This window comes from Diadema setosum, chromosome 6 (genome assembly GCF_964275005.1).
Source record: "Diadema setosum chromosome 6, eeDiaSeto1, whole genome shotgun sequence".
NCBI classification, from domain to species: Eukaryota; Metazoa; Echinodermata; class Echinoidea; order Diadematoida; family Diadematidae; genus Diadema; species Diadema setosum.
The window spans coordinates 16438984-16465060 of NC_092690.1; the positions used below are offsets into that span (position 1 = coordinate 16438984).

Genomic DNA, 26077 nt, shown 5'->3' on the forward strand with positions numbered 1-26077 from the left:
GTGGTGTAAACTATTGCAAAGATCAGGTCAACGAATCAATGCAATTTCTGTTGGAGCTCGACTGAAGCAAAGACTATTACATGTACGCTCAATAAGCTGGGATTAAGCCAAGGAATAAGATATGCTACAAATTTTGATGCTATATAAAGTCTGAAGTTTAAATGGTGAAAAACATCCATGTAAATCCAGATAATCCAGATAACTTCTGATTAAAAAAAACAATGTGACACACAAGGGTTTCTAAGTCAACATCGCGATACTTTATTTTGTAACATGTCTAGTGCTTGGTAATGCACATGTATACTATCCAAGCAGGATTCTCCAACATTGAGTGCTGGATTACAACTGTTGTCCAGAAACGAGGTGGTGAATGCCCGTTTAAAACTCCTTAAGAATGTACATGCAGTTCTCTCACCATCATCTTTCTACTCTTTTCCTACATTTTAATTTCTTTGCTTCTCATCATTTCCCTCTCTTTGTCATGTATTTATGCAGTTTGGGGTATTTTATTTCAGACATCATGGATTCTTTTCACAAGCACTTTTCACATCAATAATAGTATCACTCAAGCTGCAGTCTTCCTAAGTCTTCCTGGAGTTTATGTTCCGACAATAAGTATGAAATCAACTGATTTTACAGAAGACAAAGAAACACTTGTAACTATTTGGTTTTTATTGAATAAACTGTAGAATACAGCAGAAATAGGATAGTTTTTTAGGTCCATTTTAGCTTTTCTGGCCTTTTATTAACGTTTGTTAAAGAAATAACACTGCACTGTAAAGTCAAGAACGTGGTGATTAAATGGTAATATTCAGTATAAACTTCAACTCAAAGTATCTTTATTACTGATTGATATTCACTATGTGAACACTGTAGTGACCATACTACTGACTCGCGTGTTCCGCTTGTGTCCATGGGAATGATATTACTTTGCCATGTTAGGTACGTTGACAGAACGTAGTCACAGCCAGCTCCAAGTATGACTTCATTTCATACCACACCATCCTAGTGAATATCAACGTAGATTATGTGATCTATGTTCCATACAAACAAACCGGCAAAAAAACAAATCAACAAAACAAATGCAACATATAAAACAAAAAGAATCTCCAAATCGAACATCGCTCAACAGTTACATGGTTACAAGAGTTTTGTGTTTGCCTTTTTATATTTTCAGCGTCTAACAATGTCTTTGTCACAAATTTACTTTGACTGTGTGTGTACAGCAGGCTATTGTCATTTTTACATTATTAGAAGCCTTGTATTATTATGAAGGAGAAAGTCGCATCAGTGTTGGAATGAAAAGGACATCCTCCCCCCCCACCCCCCCCCCCCACACACACTCACAAACACACAAACTTGGGGATAGAAAGTAGTGAACCAAATGAAGTGATGTGCAATCTAGTTACTCGTAAAGGATGGGCAGAGATGCTATACTGTGAGGTTAACAGACTGTGACTCATCCCCAATCAGGTTAATTGCCAATGACTTCTTAAAACACAAGCAAACCAATTAATGCTGTTATTATTTTTCATGCTATGTACATTGTCTCATGGCAGCGAAGAATGAAAGGGACAGGGTGATATAATGAAGCCATATCTTATAAGCCAGTTCACAGTTAGCACTAGTCTGCAATGACCTCTCCAACCACAGACTTTGCAAAACATAGAATAGTCTTCAAGAAGAGCAGTTGAAAACAGCAATGCAGGAAGTGTTAATTTACATGTCAGTGCTGCATGAATGGCTTTTGTTAATGTTGCTGAAAAGAATGCACATTCACCTGTAAATGCCAATCTGCACCTGGTTCATTTACAACACAGTTGTCAAGAAGCCCTATCTAGGTTCTGAATGCCTCAGTAGCAAATCAATTTCAAGAGAAGGTCTGCAATGACCTTTATCTGCACATGCTCAGATCGTAACTGTGAACTGGCTTATTGGAATGCATTTAGTGTAGGCATTTCTCATTTACAATCAAAGAGTGAGTACAGTTATTTGTTAGTGTAAACAATCCTCATAAGGACCATGTTTCCATTCACACAGTACACTGACCATGGATATATGAAAACAGAATTGCTTTTTATAATTTTGCCAAAACATACCAAGACACTTTAGAATGGCAAAGATTCTAAGAAAACCAAATATCCATGAGATAAACACGAAATACGTCAGAACATATGCTCAACACAGATCTAAATATGATACTGCACACATAAATGTAATCTTTAACCCTCTGTGTGTTATGGTGATGTTCAATGTATGGCGTGAGCTGTTTGCATAAAGAGAGCTACAGCAATTGCTTAGATATCTCCTCTTCGTCTGACATGCAAACTATTATTCAGCTGATTTATTTTATTACATCATTACCATTACCAAATCCATTGCATCAGTTTGCATAAACATAAAACATTACTAGTCTTCAAAGCTAAACACAATCACCACTTTTGCATATGTAGCTGGATATGCAATGAAGTACTACATGTATGTTGACATCACTAGACCCACTTTTTGGTGTAAGTTATAATACAATTGCATACCAGTGGTAATCATTCTCCCTGTGAGGATACAGGACCACTGCTATACCAACACCTGTCCTTGCTACTATGAAATCTTCCTGTACTAAGCTGGCACTTGAGTCAAGACCCAACAGGTGGCATAGAAGGACTCCTTAACCTTTGAGGATATTTCTTGATATTACAGAAACTCTAATCTGAATACTCATGGCTCATGTTTGCTCAAGGTACTAATGATTTGCATGACCTCTCCGATGACCTCCTTCATCTCAGATGATGCCTCCACTGCAAGAGACTCCAGCAAGTCTAGTGAAAGCTGTGGAAATGAAGGGGATTGGAAAAAAAGTAATATTATTGTCAAGTAATTTAGGGGATGTTTCAGATTTTTTCATAACCCTTGTGAAATGGTGTATTCTTCTAAGATTAATTTGAGTTCAGAGCATGTCTGTTCATCCTATGAAATATATTAGTCCAATAAATCTACCAGTATAGGGACCTACTGAGCCTCAATTCACTACCTATACATTGGTGTTGGTAGCAATACAGACTAGCTAGCTGCTGCTGGTTCTTTTTCACCCTGTGCCAAGAAGATGTACATACACTAAGATTCACAATTAAGTATATAATGTGACTGCTGATATCACCCTGTCGTACTTGCCTGATCTCTGACTTCATGTAGGAGAGATAGGCTGCTGCCATCCAGAATGAGTGATTGAATGAGGAGCAATGAATGCAGCCTGATGTCTTGGCTCGTCTCAGCTAGTATTAGAAAGGAAAGCACAACTAGATTAGTGTTGCAGTCTCTCATTGATGGACTACTTACAATAAGTGAGCACATACACATACACATACACACACACACACACACTTTTTTTCCAGTGGTATTTGTTTCATTATCATTCATAGAATATGAATACAATCATCTAAACTGTTCTTTCTGTACAATAAAACAAGGTATTGACATGACTTTGAGGGAATTTAAGTGAAAAAATTCCTTCCTGTGCACTACACACACACACCCACACAAAAAATGCCTTCAATAATTTTGTCAAATGCAAATAAACATCCTCTTGAGAACCAATAAACTACCATGAATAGATGAGAGAGCAAGAAAAGACAGAAACTTGAACTAAACTATGAAATCCAAAAGAAAATATTGCAGTCTACATAAAAAACTGCAACTTCAGAAATGCTGGTAGCTGACCACAATCATGTAGTAGGAAAATGATGCATTTCATGGCTGGTGTAATAAAAACAAAATTGTCCATACAGCCATCATGCCAGTCAGGGTGTCGCATTTGGAAACACAAATATTTTTCCAGGCTCAGGGTAACAAAACTAAAATGCACATATAGAATTACTGAGAAGATGGTATGAATGCATGAAATATAAAATATGTATTACAGTATCAACATAAAACTAGAAATGTCTCTGAGGCTACTGGTATGGCTCCGCCATATTGCATCGTTCTCCCAATAAGTCTATAGAGTATATGGGCGCTGGCAATGGGAGGTGCATAACTAGGAAAAAAATGAGATAAATTGTGACATTTTAACATTTTCACTTGACCTTTGTCTCAATGGCCAAAATCGTCCTTACAGAATCATTGTGCAGCAATGCATGTTTATACCTCGTTTTATTAAATATATGCATTAAATAATCTCCAGGTATGGAAAAAAAGCACAAATCTAGCATTAAATAGAAGAATTTTAGGATTTTAACCTGACATTTGACCCTTGACCTTTGACCCAATGACGCAAATATTTCCAGGAGAATAATTGTCAGGCAATACATGCATGTGTACTAAGTTTCATGAAGATACCTTGAGCCATTTCTTAGATATGGAAGAAAAAAAAAAGAGTTAAATTTCAGCATTTTAACTTGACCTTTGACTGCATGGCCCAAGACTTTCCCTAGATAATCTTTTACTGGTAATACATGTGATTGTATACACTAACTTTTAAGAAAACACCTTCAGGCTTTGCATCGATATGGAGGAAACAGTGAAATTTAAGAAGTTTTTGACCTCGACATTTCACCTTTGACCTTGAGCATATGCATCCAAAAGCTGATTGGCACAACTTTATCCATTAACACATACATATGTCAAGTTTCATTAGGATACCTCAAATGTTTTTTTAAGTTACGCTGTCCACAAAACCGATAACAGATGGAAGGACAACTGGAAAATATATATGCCTCCAGTGTCTTTGGTGGTGAAGGCATGAAAAGGGGGATATGTGCACAAACAGGTATGTATATAGAGCAACACCCAACCACAGTAGTCTATAAACCAAGGACAAACATGGAGAACATCAATTTGACACAAGTATCCAGACACACAGTGAGTCTGGCAAGGTGCTCACTAACTCTGTCTCTCATGCCTTTCACTGTCTCAACCATGCTGCAGCATTCAATTATAATGCCCTACAAAATGAGGTTCTGAAGAAAAGTTTTCACTTATACTGTAAAATGCTGGCTGTAAAATTAAATCTCTGCACTTATGAAAATAAAATCAAAATGTGCTAAAACATATCATGGTCTTTTGACAGCATCATTATAATCTCTGTTGCACCAAAAGTCTACAATGCACAGCTCATGCACATTGTTGAGCCATATGATCCTATGTTAGACTGAAATTTGATCCAATTAAAGCTAGCTTTGCTATAGAATTGATGAGAAATTTTTAAATAGGAATGGCTTGAGTAGAAATTCATTACTACCTTGTACTAGCCATGCAAGAAGAGGGATGAGTCTCTTCGTTGAGATGAGGATGCCAAGTCCTTTCCGGTTGATGCTCAGGTTGTACAGGGCCATCAGGCTGAGACTATAAATGAAACGTATAGAAATTGATATCTTTTGTTTAATGCCTCGTATTAGAGTGGCAGAAAGCTAGTTCCCCTAGGACAACCCTTAATTCATGTTCAATATCTCTATGGGCAGAATTGGCCAGGATTGATTAATGCTGTGCTAGATGGTACTAGATGTGTTCTATCTGCTGCCATTGTGATGCATCAGACACTTGTAAATAGACAGGTTATCAAGAGACAATACAAGAGTCTTTAGCACTCCCGACATTGGATTACCTGCAGCTATTTTATGAAAGTCTTAAGTAATACAATGACCTGTGCTAAAGATCAAAACAATAGAAATCAATCTTCAAGGTTAGAATATCTGCATGTCTTGGCTGTGAATTGAATATGACTTTGCGCTGACCATAAACATAATAACTCCTTAGAAGTGACACATCTATTACAAGATTTGCAAACATGGTATCATTTGAAAAGAAGCATGATTTGATGGTATGAAACATGAGATACAATAAAAATCCCCCCCCCCTCACGAAATAATTTGTTGTAGTTGTAGATTACAGTATGTCATATCTTTTGTCCATTGCCACTTTTTTTTTCAGTTCATCTTTGAGCCATACCTTATTTGAATATCCACTGCAACAATATTTGTTTTTTATGAAGACTCCAACATTTCTTTTTTGATATTCTTAATGTTATTAGAGATGCCCCTTTCCTGTTGATCTCCATAAGAAAGACTCCACACTTGATTTGTATTATGACAAACACCAAGTGAGAAAAGAGGGACTAGTTGGGACTTAAACATGTCACTTACTGCCTACAGGGCAGAGGCATTGCTATCTGAACTGAACCCTGTTCAAGGCAGTGACATGATGAAGTTGGAACAAATAAACCTAAGGCCTTTTTTTCCTCTCCACTCTCTCTTTTGGTTGAATCTATAGTTTGTTAGCCTCCGGGAATGCAAAGTACATGAATTAAGATATATCTTTATTATTATCATTTATTCTTTTTTTTTTTTTGAGAGAGAGAGAGAGACTGCATGTGTGAGGTTATAGATGCTGCTTTATGCCAGGAAAGGAACAGCTGCAACATCTAATCTGTTAAACATATATAAAACATACATATATAAAAGCATACATACTCCTTCAACTTCACCAGGGACTTTGAAGATGGAGTTGAGAGAAGGCTTGTGAAAGTCTGCACCATCTGACCACATATCCTGTTTGTAGCTAGGTACTCCCTGCCTTCAGCTGATGCTGCTACATCTGATTGTGAACAAACAAGCAAACCAATGAGGGGAGAAAATCACACTGTTCTGCTTTGTTTTGGGGCTGGAAACACTCAGCCCTGGCTTTTCTAAGCAAAATGGCGCTTGCACTCCCTTTTCAGACTATATATATACACACAGACACACACACACACACATATATATATATATATATATATATATATACACATACATACATGTATATATATCTAATATTCTTTTTTTTTTCCTACAAAGCTACATCATTTTGATGTTAATTTTTATCGGTCAATATGGATAAATTCCCAGACCTTTTTACCACCACTCTGGTGTTTATCAAACAAGTAAAGGCAAGAATCTGTTTCTTCTTCTTTATTTCTCTGCTGAAAAATTCTGAGCAATTTTAAGCTTTTCGTGACAGGAAAATTAATCGCACTGCATGCATCAAATAATATATTGACCTTATAAAGCTTATTTGTTAGTGCTAGTTAGTGATATAGTGAACATCCAGTCTTTACTTTGAACTCAAATTCTATGATGAATGATAAGACACAACTAATAAAGTTATGCTTTGTCCAAAATGGAAGCTTGCATGATGTCAATGGTGACTCTACTGCATTGTGTCTTTATCAAATGTCTTACTTGTTATTGTTCCAACCAAAGCCAGCACAAACTGAAGTTCTTCACTCTGCTCAGAAGGAATTTCCTCTACTTGGTATGTTGCAACAAAGCTGTCCAGTGTGTGGCAAACAACCGACATGAAGTTCTGCATCTGGGACTAAGGAAAATGTATGATAGAAGTAATCCAGGATATCTCTATTGACACTTGTAATCATTTGAAATTACTCCATACCAGTTTGCCTCCTTCTACATAAAGAGAACAATACATGGGACACAGCCAATATAAAATTATTGCTTGGGTCAAGATAATCACATATTCCATCATGCAGCATGCGGTAAATGAACAGCCTGCCCTTTATGTTATCATTAACCATATCCTCACATGATTTCATGTGTTACAAAGTAGTGTGAAGCTGCTCACCCCTACAAGCAAGGTAGAGATGGTTCCTTCCAGCTGAGAAGCCTTCCAGAGCAGTGTGCAACAGACAGCGCCCATCCCAGCACAGTAATCTGACTGCATGAACATCCGCTGGTTACACTGAGACAACTCTCCCTTCAGCGCTAGCTTCTCCTGACAATGATGGCAAAAAAAAAAAAAAAACAAAAACAAAAACAAAAACAAACCCACACACTTTGTTTGCATTTATTCTGCTTCTTGAATCAAACTGAATTACATTGCTGTAAAGAATTGGAAAAAAAACCTGAATTACAAGGGAACAAAACAAAACTAAATTAAAAAGGAACAAAACAAAATTGTTTTAAAAAATAAAATACTACAGCAAATATTATCATGAAATATTTAGGTTTCCATAAATCATAAAAGGCAGTATGTTTGACTCAACAAGCAGGACACCATCAGCATAGCATGGCTTGACTGGGCTGATGGCCTTGTGAGGATTAAAAAAAAAATAAAAAAAAATTGACAGAGCCAATAATACTGGTGATATATATATATATATATATATATATATATATATATATATATTTTTTTTTGGGGGGGGGGATGGGTTTTTTTTTTTTTAGTGAAAAATGAAAAATCTTTCCTACCGAATGACTGCAGTGGAACAGTGCAAAGCAGTAGGCCTACATCTACAAGTATCATGCTGTGCTCCACCTTCACATATTAAAAACTAGAAATGTCGCCATGGCGACTGGTATGCCTCCGCCATAATGCATGATTCTCCTAATAGCTAGGTCTATAGTACATGTGGATAATGTGTGACTACATCTTCACAAAACTTTTTTTTTTTTTTGGGGGGGGGGGTGTTTTTTGTGTTTTTTTTTTTGGGGGGGGGATGGTTTTTTTTTTTTTAGTGAAAAATGAAAAATCTTTCCTACCGAATGACTGCAGTGGAACAGTGCAAAGCAGTAGGCCTACATCTACAAGTATCATGCTGTGCTCCACCTTCACATATTAAAAACTAGAAATGTCGCCATGGCGACTGGTATGCCTCCGCCATAATGCATGATTCTCCTAATAGCTAGGTCTACAGTACATGTGGATAATGTGTGACTACATTTTCACAAAACTGGCAAAATATTAAAATGACATGTTTGTCACAAATGTGTTGAATGTTCACCTTCCTTGACCTAGGTTTAATTGGATGAATAGGATAACACATATTTGGGGATTTAAGGACTTTAACTTGACTTTGACACTTTCATAAAATTATGCTTTGAGTAATTTTCAAAGTATGGAGAAAACGTGGAATTTCTGTATTGAATAGTAAATTGTCACCATTTTCAGCTGGCCTTTGACCCTAAAATTCATAAGAGAATTACTGTCAGGCAGAACATGCATAAAGGGGTACTAAGTTTCAAGATATCTTGAGCCACTTCCGAGATATGGAGGAAGAAGTAAGTTCAGCACTTTCACTTGATCTTTGACATTTTGACCTTAGACCTTTTTGGCAAAAAAAAAAAAAAACAAAACAACAAAAAACAAACTTCCCAGAGAATCTCTATTAGGTAATACATGCGTACACCAAGTTCTTAAAAAAATTAATCCTGCTAGCATTGCACAAATGAGGGAAATAGTGTTGCCCTTGACCTTTGACCCATGAACCCCAAATTCCCTAGATAATCACTGCCAGTCAGTACATGCATATGTACTATGTTCCATGAAGATACCTTGACCAATTTCGAAGATACGGAGAAAAAAGTGACATTTTACAATTTTTACTTGACCTTTTAACCTCTGACCTCATGACCCCAAGTTTTCACCAGAGAATCTTAATTGAGTAATTCATGTATACACCAGGTTTCAAGAAAATATCTTCAGGCATGGCATAGATATTGGGGAAATAGTGAAATTTTAAGCATTTGACCTTCACCTGTTGACCTTTGACCTTGCGCATGTGCACCCAAAAGTTGATAGGCACAACTCCATCCCCTAATACATATACATGCCAAATTTCATTAGGATACCTCAAAAGGTTTTTTAGTTACGCTGTCCACAAAATTCATTAGGGACGGACGGAAGGACGGACGGACAACCCGAAAACATAATGCCTCCGGCACCACAGCGTGGCGGAGGCATTAAAAAAAAAAAAAAAAAAAAAAAAAAAACAACACACAAAACAACAAAAAACTCTGACTGTCCTTTGAACTTCAATTATTCTTAAAAACAGTCAATTTTGTTTAAAAAATGCTTAGCATTTACATGTGTAAAGTGCATTACATTACAATCAAGAGAAGAAAGCAAAATTGTACAAGCTGTCAGTATTTTTTTTTTTTTTTACAAATGGCTGAACAATTTTGGCTAATCATCCCAGATTTGGCCTTGATCCTGACCCCCTGAACTTTGTTGCATCAAGCTGAAAACTGTCTAAGTGATTTGGTCTGGCACATTTAATGTTAATTTGTAAATATAATGCAATCTCTTTCATACTTTCTATGATATTGCTTCAGTGACTGAAAAAGAGCTATCTTCCCTCTTCGATTCAAGCATGTAATTTGTTACTTTGACAAATCTTTACCAATCAATAGCACATAGCTGGTTTCATATTCTATATCTTTTTACAGAGGCTTTGTTCAGGTTCTTACAGACAACTAAAATTTACCATAAACATGGCAAAATATTCTGAATCTGACTTACAAGAAGTCTGTCTGACGTAATTACCATGGGTAAAAACAGAACTTTTCAGTATTTGACACGGCCATAATTTTGTTAAAATCTCTTGTTATACCAATTAATACATAAAATGACACTAAAACTTCAAACCACACAAACAACTTTATATTTCTACACAGTGCCTTGATTTCTTCAGAAATCACTGCCCTCACCTTTCTCTCCTGTTCATACTCGCCTCTCGCTGCATCATGTCTAGATTTCCAGTGCAGACTCTCCTTCTGTGCTTCAGCTGCTCTTTTTCTTTCACAATCTAATTCTTTGTATTTCACGTAAATATGCAGAAACAGACCGAGAAAATAAAAGCAGTCTCTTACTGTATTATCATTATCATTGGTTTCCTTCACATAGTGTTTATGACAAATTTACTGCTAGCAATGCAAACCTAAAATTAATCACTGTACTGTATTTCTGCTAAAACTAACAGAAATAGTAAAAATAGGCAGTAATATTGAAAACAAATCCATCTGTGGGAAAAACAAACAGTTTCATGTTAACGTATCACTTCTGCAATCATTTTATAATGATTAGGAAATTTGTAGCAAATGAGTAGGAAATGAGTAGGAAATGAGTAGGAAATTCGACAAGATAAACAATGGTTTCTAATAAAGTAATAATTTTGATGTCATCACAAAAATCACTCAGCAGTTATAAGTAACATGTCATGTCTTTTCTTACCCTGCTCTAGAGCATGTTTAGTCGTGAAAGCCATGTGAATGTCTTCATTGACAATCCTTGGAAGATTTTCCTTCAATATTTGTAGTTGCCCCTGAAGGCTGGCCATTGCTGTTCTCTTGACCATTACAAATGAATTGTCATCTGACTGCAGATGGAGAGGAAAGGAATATTTCACAACTTGAATAATAATAACAAAAGAATAAGCAGTTCTCATGATAGAATAAGGCAATTGACAGAATTTTGAACAGGCTGTTCATAGTTGTTCAAAACATGTTGGGAAATTGCAAATCAAACTAACACCAACGGTGTTCCTTGCACATGGGGACTGCATTCCCTTTGAAGAGAACAGACTGCATCAAATATATGACATCATATTAAACTATGCCAAAGAAGGGGGCCTTAAAACTTCATCATGCATTGGGTCTAGAATCTATAACAAAGAAAATGTGGTAACATTGGAAAAGCTTTGATATAAAAATTATGTTTTCTGCTTCAAGTACCAAAGAGTAGTCTGTATGTTTCTAGAAACATTAAACCTAGGCCATACCTCCCCCCCTTTTACATCTTCCCCTGATATGAACAAACTGATGATGAAAAAGATGTTGAAATAATGATAACAAAAAAGCCTGATGTTGCATACTGTCCTACCAATTGTACTCCTTTTGAAAATGAAAGTCATTAAAACCCAGGGTAGGATATAAATCATACAGTATATCATTTTGGTAATCCAGGGGTTTACAACTTCTTGTTTTCTACTGCAGTAGTAGTAGTACTGTACTACACTCTTGACAGAATAAAAACATGCTGATCCTTTCTGGCTCGTCGTAGCTTATGCCGATGTGAGTGTTGACAGATCTCAGGCTCGGGTATTTACTGCTTGGATTTTCATTTTTGCCAGTAAAATGTGCTGTTGAGACACATGCAAGGAATGGAGCCAGAACCGAGGCCTGAAAGAAACTCTTAAAAGGTTTCACTTTCAGTTTCTCAAGTCATGCATTTTCTTCTTTTCTCCCACAAAGTTATCTACATTCACAATATTTCATGAGCTACTTAGCAATATCACAGGAGGGCACATAACATTTATAAAGTCCAGGATTGCAATAAACAAGTTCTCCAGTAGATCTAGTGGAAGTGGCAGTTTAATTCTTATCAAGCCATGTCTCATGTATTTCTTAAGTTAATCAAGCTCTTACCCCGTTGTGTCCTTGACCTTGTGTCTCAGATTCGATTTCATGTTTCAGTGATGTCCATTCCTCTGCAACATGCGAGAAGCTCTTCTTCACAAGATTCAGAAGGCCGTGCTACAGTCAGTACAGACAATGTAACGTTACACTTACAGGAGAAAAAATGTCTCAGAAAAAAAAAAAATCACCTCAGAAAAAATGTTTGGGAGAGGAGAGGGATCAGCCTTTCAACAAAGCTGAAAGTCTACTGTGCAGTTGTTCTCACCACGCTTCTCTATAGCTGCGAAACTTGGACTTTGTACCGGAGACATGAGAGGCAAATCAACCACTTCCATATGCGATGCCTCCGCAACCTCCTTCGCATCCGCTGGGAGGATAAAGTTCCGGACACAGAGGTACTGAAGCGGGCAGGCATCCCCAGCATCATTACCAAAATCCGCAAGGCCTAGGTGAGATGGGCAGGCCACGTCACCCGCATGTCTGACGACCGCATCCCGAAAAAGCTTTTCTATGGGGAACTCGCTGATGGGAATAAGCGTAAGGTGGGAGGACAAAAGAAGCGCTTCAAAGACAACCTGAAGTTCTACCTAAAAGACTTCTCCATCAACACCGAGTCCTGGGAGACACTTGCCGCAGATCGCCCTTCCTGGCGCCACGCTATTGCTGTAGAGGCCCGTAGAGCAGAGGAGCAGCGCGTCAAGCAGGCAGAGCACAAACGCCAGATGCGAAAAGCAAGAGCAGCCAACCCCAGCAGTGTAGCCCCTACCCACTTCTGCCCTACCTGTGGGAGAGGCTTTCTTGCCCAGATTGGCCTCATCAGCCACCTCCGAACCCATCGAGCCAATTGATGTCATTGGTCATCCTCGAGAACGAGGGACGAACACACACACACACACTTACAGGAGGAATCACCAAAAAATGCGGTCCTACTAATTGACGCAAACTAATGCAAACTAATGCAAGAATAATTGATTTCATTATCTAATAATTACTGCTGTGACGAGTACTTGTATATGAACGCAGTTAATGGGTATATTTTGTATTGCGTATTGCACATACATATTGGTTTTGTTGACCCATTATCAAAAATGATGATGAATATATTTGTGAACCAGTTACTGTGTATTATTTGTGTATAGTAGAATAATCAGAAATTGACACAATGACAGTCCTAAGAATTACTTTGTAATACAGTATTTTGTAATATGTTTGAAATGTCACGCAGCTAGCAACAACAAATGAATGTTCAATTGTAATCAAGGATGGATGATGGATGGAATCGAAATAAAATATTGTTTGAAACAAAAAAATCCTAGAGGAAGGAGAGCTATTACGGCATCTACATCCACAAGTTTCTGAAGCAAGTCCACCCAGATACAGAACTACCGTCACGTATACTTGCTACTTCAAGCATCTCACCTCAACAGTCAACAAAAACTTGGAAAAATCATTTTATATAAATATCATTAAATTCATATTTTTTTTCGACCAAACAGATGTCGTTTGCATTTTATTTTGCTTTCAAAATTCAGATAATGTAGAACAGAATGAGGCACAGAAATACGGATTTTAATGATCGATCATTCAAAGCCGAAATAGTAATTAATGCAAACTTAACGCAAACTCCAAGACACAGCGCTATCCTATGTAAAAACCACGTATATCGATTACAAATATCGGAAAATGACACCCCTTGATAGTGGGCCGAATGCATAAAACAAGCAATTGCTTGTAAGCAATTGCTTCAAGCAAAAGCACAAGCTTGTCTAGCAAAAGGTCTAGCTCAAGCAATTGTCCGAATCTACGAAAAAATTGCGCAAAGTGCGAAGAGATTCCGCTCCTTCTCTAAAGGCATATCGAGACAACGAATGCCCAAACGAATTAAAAAAATTGAGATGCGTTCGAATCCGTTGCTAATGCTTAAGAATGGTTCATAACAACCTCCGAGTTTGAAGTTCTTTGTTTCCAGTAGCTAGTTTCGCAGAGATACGCTGGAGCAGGTGTTTTTGTTTTTGTTTGTTTGTTTGTTGTTTGTTTGTTTGTTTTTTTTTGACGTGTTCAAAATAAAAGTTGGCTCTGGCGAATCTCTGCGAATCCCTGTAAAGCATAGCAACAACTCCGAGCTTTATATGCATTATTTGCATGATATTCGACGGTCGAAAGGCTTCATTTGAATAAAGAAACGTTACCCGCTCTGGCAAACTACGCATTACTTTTACGTGCCGGGATTACCCGTCATTGACAGTAGCATGGGGGTGTCAGAGAAGGAGAAGAAACGAGAATCTTTTTTTTTTTTGCCCATGCCCCATGCCGCCGAGATGTTATGCACTCTGCCGCAGGTGTTGATAAATACGTTATTGCTTTGACCCAAGATAGCACTTCTGTTTAAGTATGCATCATTCTTAAAATACAACATGCCTAGCCAGCAGCAATGCGCTGCCCCTCCAACATTTTCAGCAGCAACTGTACACTGTACAAAGAATATAGGACACGCGAAGGAATGTAGTAAAATAGGTACTTCTTTCACTGTAAAATGCGACTAAACAGGCAGAAACACGGAATTGACAAAAAATACTAAATTCAAAAGATCTGATAATTGAGTGTTAAACCCGGCAAACAACATACGCACTAAATATACGCAAGATTGTTAGATATTACCTTTTTTATGAGACATTGATATTCAGTCCGGAGGTATTAATAACAAGGAGATTTGAAGAAGAAGAAAAAAATATTATTCCATACACGATTACCACCAAGTTGCATATATACAAGATTTCAAAATTTCCTCTGAAATACAGTTCAAAATTTTTAAAATCAAAAACCTCTTTTTTGGTTTATATATCCAAACTCTATGGAAGAGCGGCGAGGAGCATGGAACATCAAAGCCAGTGAAATGCTAAGGGTTAGCGTTAGGGTTTGTCTTGCTATAGAACCCATATATGCTATTCGCACAAATTGCGAAGAGACTCCACTTCTTCTCCAACACTTTTTTTTGGGGGGGTATAGTAGTGGAGAGTATTCGCCATAACAGAGTGGTGTTTTGATTACGAAACTGTTGTATACAGTACATACCTGTACCTCTGTTTTCTCAGCCCCCCTGACATTCACAACGCTCCCAGATTCAGGAACTACTTGATTAACAAAAGACATTGGATTGCATCTTCACTATATAGTGGACATAACTTGGGTGTTCAACTGCAATGTCTTTTGAACAGAAGCATGACAGTTAGGCTAGGGAAAGCCACATTCCAATTTCTTTCATTAATCATCAGTACCGAAAATGACTGACAAATAAGGCCAATGGTATAGGATCTTGGTTTTGAAGTGTGTGTTGTTTTTTTTTAATGGGCGTATAAGAAAAATAATAGAAGACTATTATGAAACATAACATGACATGTATTTAGACATTCATTTGGTCATTGCACATGCCGTCGAGGGTATCATGAATCAACGCAAAGTCCACATGCATTTGCAATATAGGCCCATAGTTTATTTAAAGGAAAATCGAGTCTTTGTTCAACATGACTTTTGATAAGTAAAATAATGGCATCAACCAAGCACGTTAACGATATATGTTTTTTTTTTAAATTATGGAAAACTTGGAAATCAGGGCTTTTTTTCACGATTTTCCAGCAAAGTCATAATGAACAACCATAGACAAATCAGATGAGATGATGAATCCGTATAAAAGCTCATATTCCTCTCCTGCATAAAATGTTCGCTGTTTTTATTTCTTTGTTGATATGAATAGACAGGTAATGTATTAAAATATCATGCATGCTTATGATTCACAAAAGTTGCAAATCTTGCCGGAGGCTTGCCCTACCATGGACCTAATATGCATGGACTGTTCACTGCAGTCTTTCTTTGATGTATATGATCGTCGCCGACATCTGATTATGTGCATCTTAATGAGTACATTTTATTTCTAGAGGTATTTTAGGGGCGCTGATTTAAAAAATTGCAGGATCCAAGAGACATGACCATTGGGTCGGCCGCCATGAAGAAAGAATTAGGGCTTAAAGATTCTTGTCTTGGCTTCTAAGTTTAATGACTCGTACACAAGGGCTTTTGGACATGCTAAATTAAAATTCATGTGACGGATGGATTTGAAATGTCTGACAAACATATCGAATGGCCGCCATTTTGAATTTCAGTATGCCGCCTCGACCAAAAAGTTGAAAATCCCTATCTTAAGTTCTAAATGTCGAATGTCGCTGAAATTGGTCGCACATAAATATTATAACACGCTTGGTTAGGAAATGGAATAATGTGATCTGTCTGACGAATGGTTTGCCCGCCATTTTGAATTCCAATATGGCTGCTAAGACCAATATTACGACTAATTACATAAAATATAATAGGAGCTGGGGGGGGGGGGGGGCTGCTGATTCAATTTGCATTGGTGAAGAAAAGGATTTCGTCATGAGGGCATGGAGTAGGTCTACACATCTTGCCCCTTTGGTTCTGTCTACAGAAGTTGGTCTCAAAGGCAACAGGTGCCGATAATTGCTTGAGTAATCAAAGAATTCAATTTTTCAGTTTGCAGGATTCTTATGACAGGCCCCATGTAAAGCACAAGCTGTTTTGATTGCGTATAGCGTATGAAATCTGCTGAATCTCTGGTTGTTAGCAATAAAGACGACAAGAAATTTGTCTTGAAGGAAGAGACCTGTTTGTTTGTTTCCTCCTTTGTAATTCTCGCCGTTGCTTGCCTCACATAGCAAAAGGCAGTCAGAGTTTTCATGCACTTAAATAGAATTTAGCTTTGGAAAGCATTCACTTAAAGGGAACGCAAACCCAAAGAGCAATGTGGATCGAGTAAAAGCATTAACATTAATAGAACACATCAGTGAAAGTTTGAGGAAAATTGGACAATCGATGCAAAAGTTATGAATTTTTAAAGTTTTGGTGTTGGAACCGCTGGACGAGGAGACTACCAGAGGTTATGACGTATGAGTGGACAACAATATAAAGAAAATATAAAAGGAATTCCACAAAAAGTCACTTTTATAGCAAAATGAAAGAGTACTTGACTAACCGCTTTCAGAAAGCAGGGGTAATAAGTGTTACCCCTAACATATGTCAGTATCAAGTTGATGGAATGTGTAATTTTCATGAAAAATGAATTTCTATTGAATTCTCTTTATATTTTCTTCATGTTGTAGTCCTCTCATACGTCATACCCTCTAGTAGTCTCCTTACCCAGCCGTTCCAACACCAAAACTTTAAAAATTCATAACTTTTGCATCGATTGCCCGATTTTCCTCAAACTTTCACTGATGTGTTCTACTAATGTTACTGCTTTCACTCAATCCACATTGCTCTTTGGGTTTACGTTCCCTTTAACTAGAAAATGTTATCTGCACTCAGTTTGGTGGCGCAGGCAGGTGGTTACTAGAAAAGAAGTGATATCTCTTCGCTCTTTTGCAAATTTATGCGTAGGCCCTATAGCATATAGCCTTTCTTCTGGCTTTGGTGTTCCATGTTCCAAACCGCTCTATAACGCCTCCTTGTTTTTATCCAGGCAGGCTGTCATGATGGGATCCAAGTAGGAAAGCATGTTTAAAATGTTATTGCACCACTTTTGACAGAAACTGTATTAACGAGTGAATGTCCATGGTCAAAGCAATTCAGTATAAGACCTGCGATAGAGCGTGTAACTTCTAAGCGACACGGAGCAATCTGGGGGTATAAACAAATAAAGGAGAGATTGTTTAAATGATTGGGGGTTTTTTTTTCCTGTAACACCTCTCAGACGGACGTCGTGATAGGTATCTTTCAAGAACGGCCGATTTCGATGACACCAATGAAGACACGGGGTATTGTCCATATAGGGCACCCAGAGGACATCTTGGGTCCTTGGGTGACTTTGAGAAAGTGCTGATTTCGATAGCACTAATGAAGACACGGTATTTTGTCATTAGGGCAGCGAGTGATAAGGTTGCCTATTTTGTAATGTTCGTACAGGGAGGCAGTGTTGCCAGATGGTGATTTCGAGAACCAAAAAGGGTGAAATTTGGTGATTTTTGAAGTTGTTTGGTGACAAAATTTTAGCCTGGTAACCAAATCAAAATTTGGTGATTTTTGGTAATTTTTTGGTGATTTTGAGACCAATGAAAAATAATCACACTGATTGAAAACGAAAATGCATTTTGCCCAAAGTTTTCCCCTTATTTCCTGTAGAAACATAACATGTGCCCCTTTTTTGTCACTCAACACACGTCCACACAAACACTCTTATATCCCAATTAACACAAACGTACACATTTTGCATTTAGTGTGTGTGACTACTGCACACCGTAAATTGCACCAAGACTCGCGGAGAGTGTTTGATAAAGGTTTATTGACATAATTTTGTTTTGAAATTTTAGCCTTACCTACGCTTTTCCAAATTTGGTGATTTTTTATGGCTTTTGGTGATTTTTCACATGCCTTTTGGTGATTTTGCTCTGTTGGGACCTGGCAACGCTGCAGGGAGGTGCTAGAGAAGGAGAGACAACTACTGCTCTCCTTTGAAGTCATGCGCGGCACTGCCGAGAAGTTATGCGTTCAACTACAGGTGTTAACCATGTGCTTTGACAAAAGAGAGCATCAATATTCGGGACTAGCGCTCTCACATCTAGAAATACTTGCTCTTACTGCAATTCGCTCTTTCTTTCAATGTGATGGCAACAATGAATTTGTGTACCTTGAATTGGAGCAGCGAATCAAAATGCAGCGTAGGCCCTAAAACTCACAATTTTAACAGCAAGTAGTTTAAAAACACGCTGGAACACGCTTTAGCGGAGAACTTTATTTGAAAGATCAAAATATCCTTTATTAAAAGATAAAAAATCAACATGCGGAAATGTGCGCATTATAGAAAAATACTAGGTTTTTAAGAGGGCCTAATTTTCATTTCATTTCGATTTGCGAATTACGAAGAAACTAGAAATACACGTTTATAATATTGAATTCTTTCCTAAACTATTCTAAATCAATTCTTATTAATTCGAGTATTTCATTTAAACTTTTGCGGTGAAAAAAGCTTGTAATTCAACGAAAGGTGAAATGCGTTCTTCGTCTCCGAACTTCGTCTTGCAACTAGAGCGGTACCTTATACCGAGCATGACTTCAAAGCGTAGTGGAATGCTAGACATCCCATTGTAACGCCTTGAACCCAAACATGTGTTTGCATGAATTACGAAGAATTGCCACTCCATCTCTGTAACACCTCCCTGGTTCGTAGTAGCTTGCCTCACATAGCACCAGGTGGTGGGAGTTTGCATGCATTGGAATAGGATTCAGGTTTTGAAAGGGATCACGATTAGAAATGTTAACCGCACGCAGTTTGGATTCTTGGGCGACTTTGAAAAACTGCCGATTTCGATAGTCTTTCACTGACAGATCTCATCCATGCAGTGAGACATGCATTGTTTCTTCGCAATAACACGCAAACTTGGAAAAAGTGCAATTTGTCATTGTTGTCTTTAAGGTTCATGTGCTCAGTCATTCATGATGTTTGTCAACATAATTGGGTATCAATGGAAAGAGGAAGAGTTTCCCTTTCCTCACAACTAACATTGCGCTCTCCATAGCAGACAATTATAAAATAGTAGCCCTCCAAAGTTGGATTACCTTTTTTTTATACGCACTGTATATCTCAGCATTGTAAAGTGATTATGTGCAATACAATGGTGGAATGTAGAAAGAAATGTAGATGATGATATAATCACTGATATTGATTTCGTATGTGTTAATCAGCTAGTGTTGTATTTTAGGGCGAGTTGGTTTAAATTGTTTCAGTTTATCGCGGGCTGACATGGGGGGGGGGGGGTGAGACTGGGAAAGTAGGAACAGGGAAGGTTTCTGGAGTTTTTAACATCATGCCAATTGAGTCGGTTTTATGCCACGTTTTCATACGATTGTTCTTTTCAGTTTGACTTTGCATGCATGTTCAGTTATTTATTATTTATCATGTACTATTTCGTGTTCTCTCTCCCTCCCCCCCCCTCTCCCTCTCTCTCTCTCTCTCTCTCTCTCTCTCTATATATATATATATATATATATATATGTTATGCTTCGTATTTTAATCCTGCACTGAATTTCCTGTAATGTTTTTTTATTTTTATTTTATTGAACGATTAAAATGAATTGAATTGAATTGAAGTGAATTGATTATAAATATCTTCCAGAAACAGTTGGGATTTGTGATTAGCACAACGGAATTTGCATGAAAATTTCCTTGTGAAACATTCAAGTGTTTGAAGTATTTCATAAAATGAAGCTCCTGGTTCAAAATTCGATAGTGCAAACATTGAGGATTAAAATTTCTTCTACATCTACGCGCCACTCTTCCTTATAAATGTAATTTAATCTGCCGCTAACTAAACTTTTGCTTCTGCTAAAGTGAGATTTGATGCTTGATTGTTCCAACTTTCCATGAGACCTAGGTTGTCAATAATGTACATTTGTTTTATATTTTGGGGTATCATTTTCTGATATTTGTAATCGAATTAGGTCGTTTTTACACAGGGTGACATTGTGTCTTGAGTTTGCACTAATTAAGATTTTGGGGTGTCATTTTCCGATATTTGTAATCGATTTAGGTCAGTTTCATATAGGATATTGTTGGGTCTTGGAGTTTGAATTTATTACGCCAGTATTTCGGGGTGTCATTTTCCGAAATTTAGAATTGATTTATGTGGTTTTCTCATAGGATAGCGCTGTGTCTTGCAGCTTGCGTTGAGTTTGCATTCATTAGTATTTCGGGTGTCATATTCCGATATTTGTAATCGATATTACCGTACTTAGGTTTTCACATAGGATAGACCCTAGGATAGCGTTGTGTCTTGGAGCAGGGGAGCTATGGGTGAGACATTCCTGCTTGGAGTTTGCGTTGAGTTTCCATTGATCAGAAGTTCGGCCATCAATGATCGATCATTACAGTCCGTATTTCTACGCTTCATTCTGTTCTACATTTTCTGAATTTTGAAAGCAAACTAAAATCTAAACGACATCTGTTTGGTCAAAAAATATGAATTTGATGACTTTTCAATACAATTTTTTTTTCAGTTATTGTTGACTGTTAGAGGTGAGATATTGCTTGATATACTGAAGTAAACGTGACGTTAGTCATTCTTCGATAGGATGGATTTGCTTGATCAATATCAGTTTCGAGAGGGCTGGAGCCAGGTCCAGGTGCTGTAATTAACCCTAATTTTCACCGCTAGCGGTTTGTATTAGTTTGCATTAATTAGTAATTTGCGTTAGTTTGCATTGATTAGTAGTTTGCATTGAGTTTGCATTAAGTTTGCATTAGATTCTATCTAGTCTGCGTCAATTTGCATTAGTTTGCGTCAATTAGTAGGACCGAAAAAATAAGATAAAAAACATAAAAAAGTAGGGTCCTACAACCAAAGGATCCATATGATTGAGTGGATAGCCCTTACAGTTGTTTTAGTACACTAGGCCCTACCCTAACTTTAGCTGGTCTAGATAGAGCTTCTATCACAATCACGACGTAACACTAGAGGGCCCAGTTGGATCTACCCTAGGTCCTACTCCCTATCCTAACGTTAGATCTGAAGTTATCTAACATTGTTTTAGATTGATAACTATTAGACCCAACACAATGATCGATGTATTTGCATGAATTCCCAGATACCGGGTGACCGCGTACCGGCAACCCCAAGACGTAGCTGTTATATTCAGTCTGGTTACTAACCGTTAGTAAATTTAGGTACCTAATCGTATATTACTACTAGGCCTAGGCCTACTGCTAGACACCTCTCTATAGGGGCTTTCTAGTGTAACGTTTTAATAATAATACGATTAATAGCAGTGCATCGCTCGGCCCCAGGGCCGGGGTTATATTATTGTTAGCAGCCGGGGTCCAAATCGTGCAACTTCCATGCGTAAATAGCACAGCCACAATTACAAAAACTGTTTGCAGAAAAGGAAAAGGAAAAGGAAATAGCAAGATAACACGTCAAAACTTAAAGGTGCGACGATATCATAAAATCAATATTTATCACACACAAACGTCGTGTTAGGGTATTTAAACTCACAATCTGCAGGACATCCATAACGAGACAGCGTCTAGACTAGTCTAACTTAGCTAGCTAGGCGTTTTCGTGCTCTGTCTGGCCCTGGGTCTGATTTTTTTCTTTTGCTAGTGTGTGCGTTAGATCTAGACCAGACACCAAGAGGCGAGGTTATGTATAGAACCTCTTTGCCAGACACGCATATGGCAAGCCGTTTGTGTAAAAAGTCGATAAACTCTGTTTATCAGTGAAAAACAGTGTTTATCAACTGATAAACACAGTTTTTCTTTGATAAACTGAGTTTATCAACTGATAAACACAGTTTTTCTGATAAACTGTGTTTATCAGCGATAAACTCTGTTTATCAATCTGATAAACTAAGTTTATCACTTGATAAACTGAGTTTATCAGAAAAACAGTGTTTATCAATTGATAAACACAGTTTATCAGAGAAAAACTCTGTTTATCAGTTGATAAACTCAGTTTATCAAAGAAAAACTGTGTTTATCAGTTGATAAACACTGTTTTTCACTGATAAACAGAGTTTATCAGTTGATAAACATAGTTTTTCTGATAAACTCAGTTTATCAGTTGATAAACAGAGTTTTTCACTTTTGATAAGCAGAGTTATTTATCTCTCCACAAGAGAGGGCGTTTTCACTGTTTGATATGTTCCGCTCGTTGATAATAATCGCAGCGCTAGCGCTTGCAATGTATCGCTGCGCTAGTTATGCCTGTCCACTTCCCGGCAGCTGCTCGCTTCCCGGCTGGCCCCGCGTACATATACAGTGCCGTGTATGGCATCACTAGCTGTAGATCTACGTACATGCACGTATTAACAGAGCAGACGGCTCTGCGTATTAAATGCTGTTATAAAATGGGTTCAAGAATGTAGCCAATTGGAAGCGCTGAAATGAGTCACGTGTGCTTATATTAATTTCTCACTAACATCCGTATCCACGGCCGACGTACGTCACAATGTTTGCGCTAGCAGTGCGCATTCAATCAGTTGTTACAAGTGCGTCGCGCGCTACTATACGCGCTGTCAATCCTGTAAACAACTTCTAGTTCGGGTTGCCGGGCCGGCATTTCTTGTGTGCATAACATGTGTGGCGTACGTATACTCTTATCTGTACCGTGTACAGTATTTTACGTGCGGGATTTCCGAGTGCGACGTGTTTGGGACGAACATATTCGGACATCTTGATCCACATAGGTACGTGAAAAATGTTGTTAGTTTTCGACCCATTTTATAAAACAAATGATGCACAGGATTATTTCGTGGCGTTAGTGGAGGCGCAGCACACTCGAGGGTATTTACAATTGTGAAACATGCACGAGGCGAAGCCGAGTGCGTGTTGCGCTACATTGTAAATACCCTCGAGTGCGCTACGCCTCCACTAACGCACTCTATCCTGTGCATCATTTGTATACTAGCGCCCACTACCGAGAAGGTTTGAATAACTCTGCTTTTCTCTGATAAACTGAGTTTATCAAGTGATAAACAGAGTTTATCAGAAAAACTGTGTTTATCAGTTGATAAACTCAGTTTATCAAGTGATAAACAGAGTTTATCAGAAAATCTGTGTTTATCAGTTGATAAACTCAGTTTATCATTGATAAACAGAGTTTATCGGAAAAACTGTGTTTATCAGTTGATAAACATAGTTTTTCCGATAAACTATGTTTTTTCTCTGATAAACAGAGTTTTTCTTGGAAAAACAATGTTTATCAGTTGATAAACACAGTTTTTCTGATAAACTGTGTTTATCACTTGATAAACTCAGTTTATCAACTGATAAACACAGTTTTTATAATAAACTCTGTTTATCACTTGATAAACTCAGTTTATCAGCTGATAAACAGTTTTTCTGATAAACTCTGTTTATCACTTGATAAACTCAGTTTTTCTTGAAAAACAATGTTTATCAGTTGATAAACACAGTTTTTCTGATAAACTGTGTTTATCACTTGATAAACTCAGTTTATCAAGTGATAAACAGAGTTTATCGACTTTTTACACAAACGGCTTGCCATACACGCATCTTTGCTGGTGACCGGTGGGCGGTGGTGCGCGCATCATGATCATAACATGCAGAGCACATAGAGCTGTATTTACATACAGCTCTATGGCAGAGCATCAGTGTTTAAAATTATGGTATACCATTGGCTTCTCTTTTCAATTTTATCAAATGTTTTCAGAATTCACCTCAAATTGCCATCAAAATTTACCCAAAAAAATCGTCCCTCATTTTATTTTGATTAATGCCTGTTTGACAAAGTCTTCAAAATTGTTATTCTTACATAATAGTAAGAATATTATTTAATTCACACACAGCCTACCATAATTACAGTTAATCTTACAATAGTGGCCTCACGCTCCTAATTCGTCCTAATTCAACTCGCGCATTGCCTACAGGGAAGGCAGTACGAAGATGAGGTACAATATTGTGTTATTTTTTACAAAAAAAAATCATTAAAAATCAGTCAAGTGGAAAATTGCCACTTTTGGTGGTGTTTGACATTGCTTGAGGACAGGAGCTTCTGCAGGCTATGAAGAAGTTGAATGAATCAGGGTTTTTGTATTTTTAATGAATTTTTATTGATATATGAGGTAATTTGCTATTTTTATCGTTTTTGAGAGTGACTGGATGACTAGTCTCGTATGGAGGCTCTTAAACGTTTTTCAGAGCTGGAAAACATCCCAAAATATGTTGTTTGCTTAAAAGCAGAGAAAATTTCCCTTCATCTGCTTCAATAAAAAAAAAAAAAAATCTACGATTCGATTGATTTTTTATGATTTATGGAATATGCTGCATTTAACAGAGGTTTCTATGGGAGCCCGGAAAAGGAGCGTGAGGCCTAGGGCGCCGGAGTAGCTAGTGAGCTTTCAACCCCCTCCACCCCCCCCCCCCCCCCCCCCCCAAAAAAAAAGAGAGAGAGAGAGAGAGAGAGGCGTTTCATTTTCCTTTTTCTTTTCAGGTAACCAATCCCGATCTGTTATTCGTAAATAACAATGTTTAAGTTAGTGTTTCTACTGTAAAAATGCTCTAGGGCCCATGTTCGAAAGTCGCATTTTGAGAGCACTGAAAAAAAAGTTAATAACTTAAACATTGTTATTCAATGAATAAAAGATCGTGATTGGTTGCCTGAAAAGAAAAAAAAAAACAGGAGGAAAATGAAACACCCCCTGGTTTTTAATGACAATAGTAGAAGTATTGACTATGAATGGTGCGCTTTAACCCCCAGTCAAGCGGCGAGAGAGCGAAGCGACTGAAGGCCGTACGTGTCACACCTTTCCGGACAAGCTACGCGGGCTTGTTGCGAGAAGGAATTTCCAGTGCGTAGGACAAATTTCTGCGGGCGGACAAGAATGTTTGCGAGTTTCGCACTTATGTCTTACCTGCTAGACGTGTGCTACTTACCTTCTACTTGCGTGTATTCTGCGTGACCTGCGTGAGAGCTTTGAAACCGATCCATTTTCTGTTACGAGCGACTTATACGGGAACTGCGAAGTACCTGCGTTGGAATTGTCTACAAGGTGCTGCCGGTAAGGGTCTAATACTGGTGTTCTGCGTGTACCTCTGCGGACAAACCCCGCGTCTCACTCGGAACAAGTTTTGAGCATGCTCAAGGCCTTGTCATATCGTATCTGGGGAAGTTTTGCGGGTTGATTTGCTGGGAAACAAATTTGATACCCGCGGAGCTCTCCGCGGTTGGTCCGCACCTGACAGTACCTAGTGTGTATCTCGCCAGTAGTTGCATGGCAAGGAGGTGCGCACGCAAGTTCGATTTATCTGCAGCAAAGTTTTGAGCATGACTAAAACTTTTCCGGTTGAGTCGCGGGGATTGCCTGCAGAGGCCCACGCA

The 26077-nt window shown here is 37.9% G+C and overlaps 1 protein-coding gene across 3 annotated transcripts; it reads right to left on the reverse strand.

The window, feature by feature from the left end:
• Positions 1 to 1336: 1336 nt before the first annotated feature.
• On the reverse strand, positions 1337 to 25643 carry LOC140229983 (heat shock factor 2-binding protein-like). 3 transcript variants are annotated; one of them, XM_072310180.1, is made up of 10 exons: positions 25633 to 25643; positions 12189 to 12296; positions 10996 to 11140; positions 10473 to 10576; positions 7609 to 7758; positions 7209 to 7344; positions 6462 to 6585; positions 5234 to 5337; positions 3169 to 3269; positions 1337 to 2826 (listed from the first exon to the last, which is right to left on the reverse strand). In XM_072310180.1, exons 3-10 carry the CDS (start codon positions 11117 to 11119, stop codon positions 2716 to 2718), a joined length of 954 nt encoding a protein of 317 aa, XP_072166281.1. In that variant the 5' UTR covers positions 11120 to 11140; positions 12189 to 12296; positions 25633 to 25643; the 3' UTR covers positions 1337 to 2715. The 3 variants fall into 3 exon arrangements, with proteins under 3 accessions (XP_072166281.1, XP_072166280.1, XP_072166279.1); XM_072310179.1 differs by lacking the exon at positions 25633 to 25643 and adding an exon at positions 22232 to 22387 and having other exon boundaries at positions 7609 to 7752; XM_072310178.1 differs by lacking the exon at positions 25633 to 25643 and adding an exon at positions 22232 to 22387.
• Between the last annotated feature and the right edge of the window lie 434 nt (positions 25644 to 26077).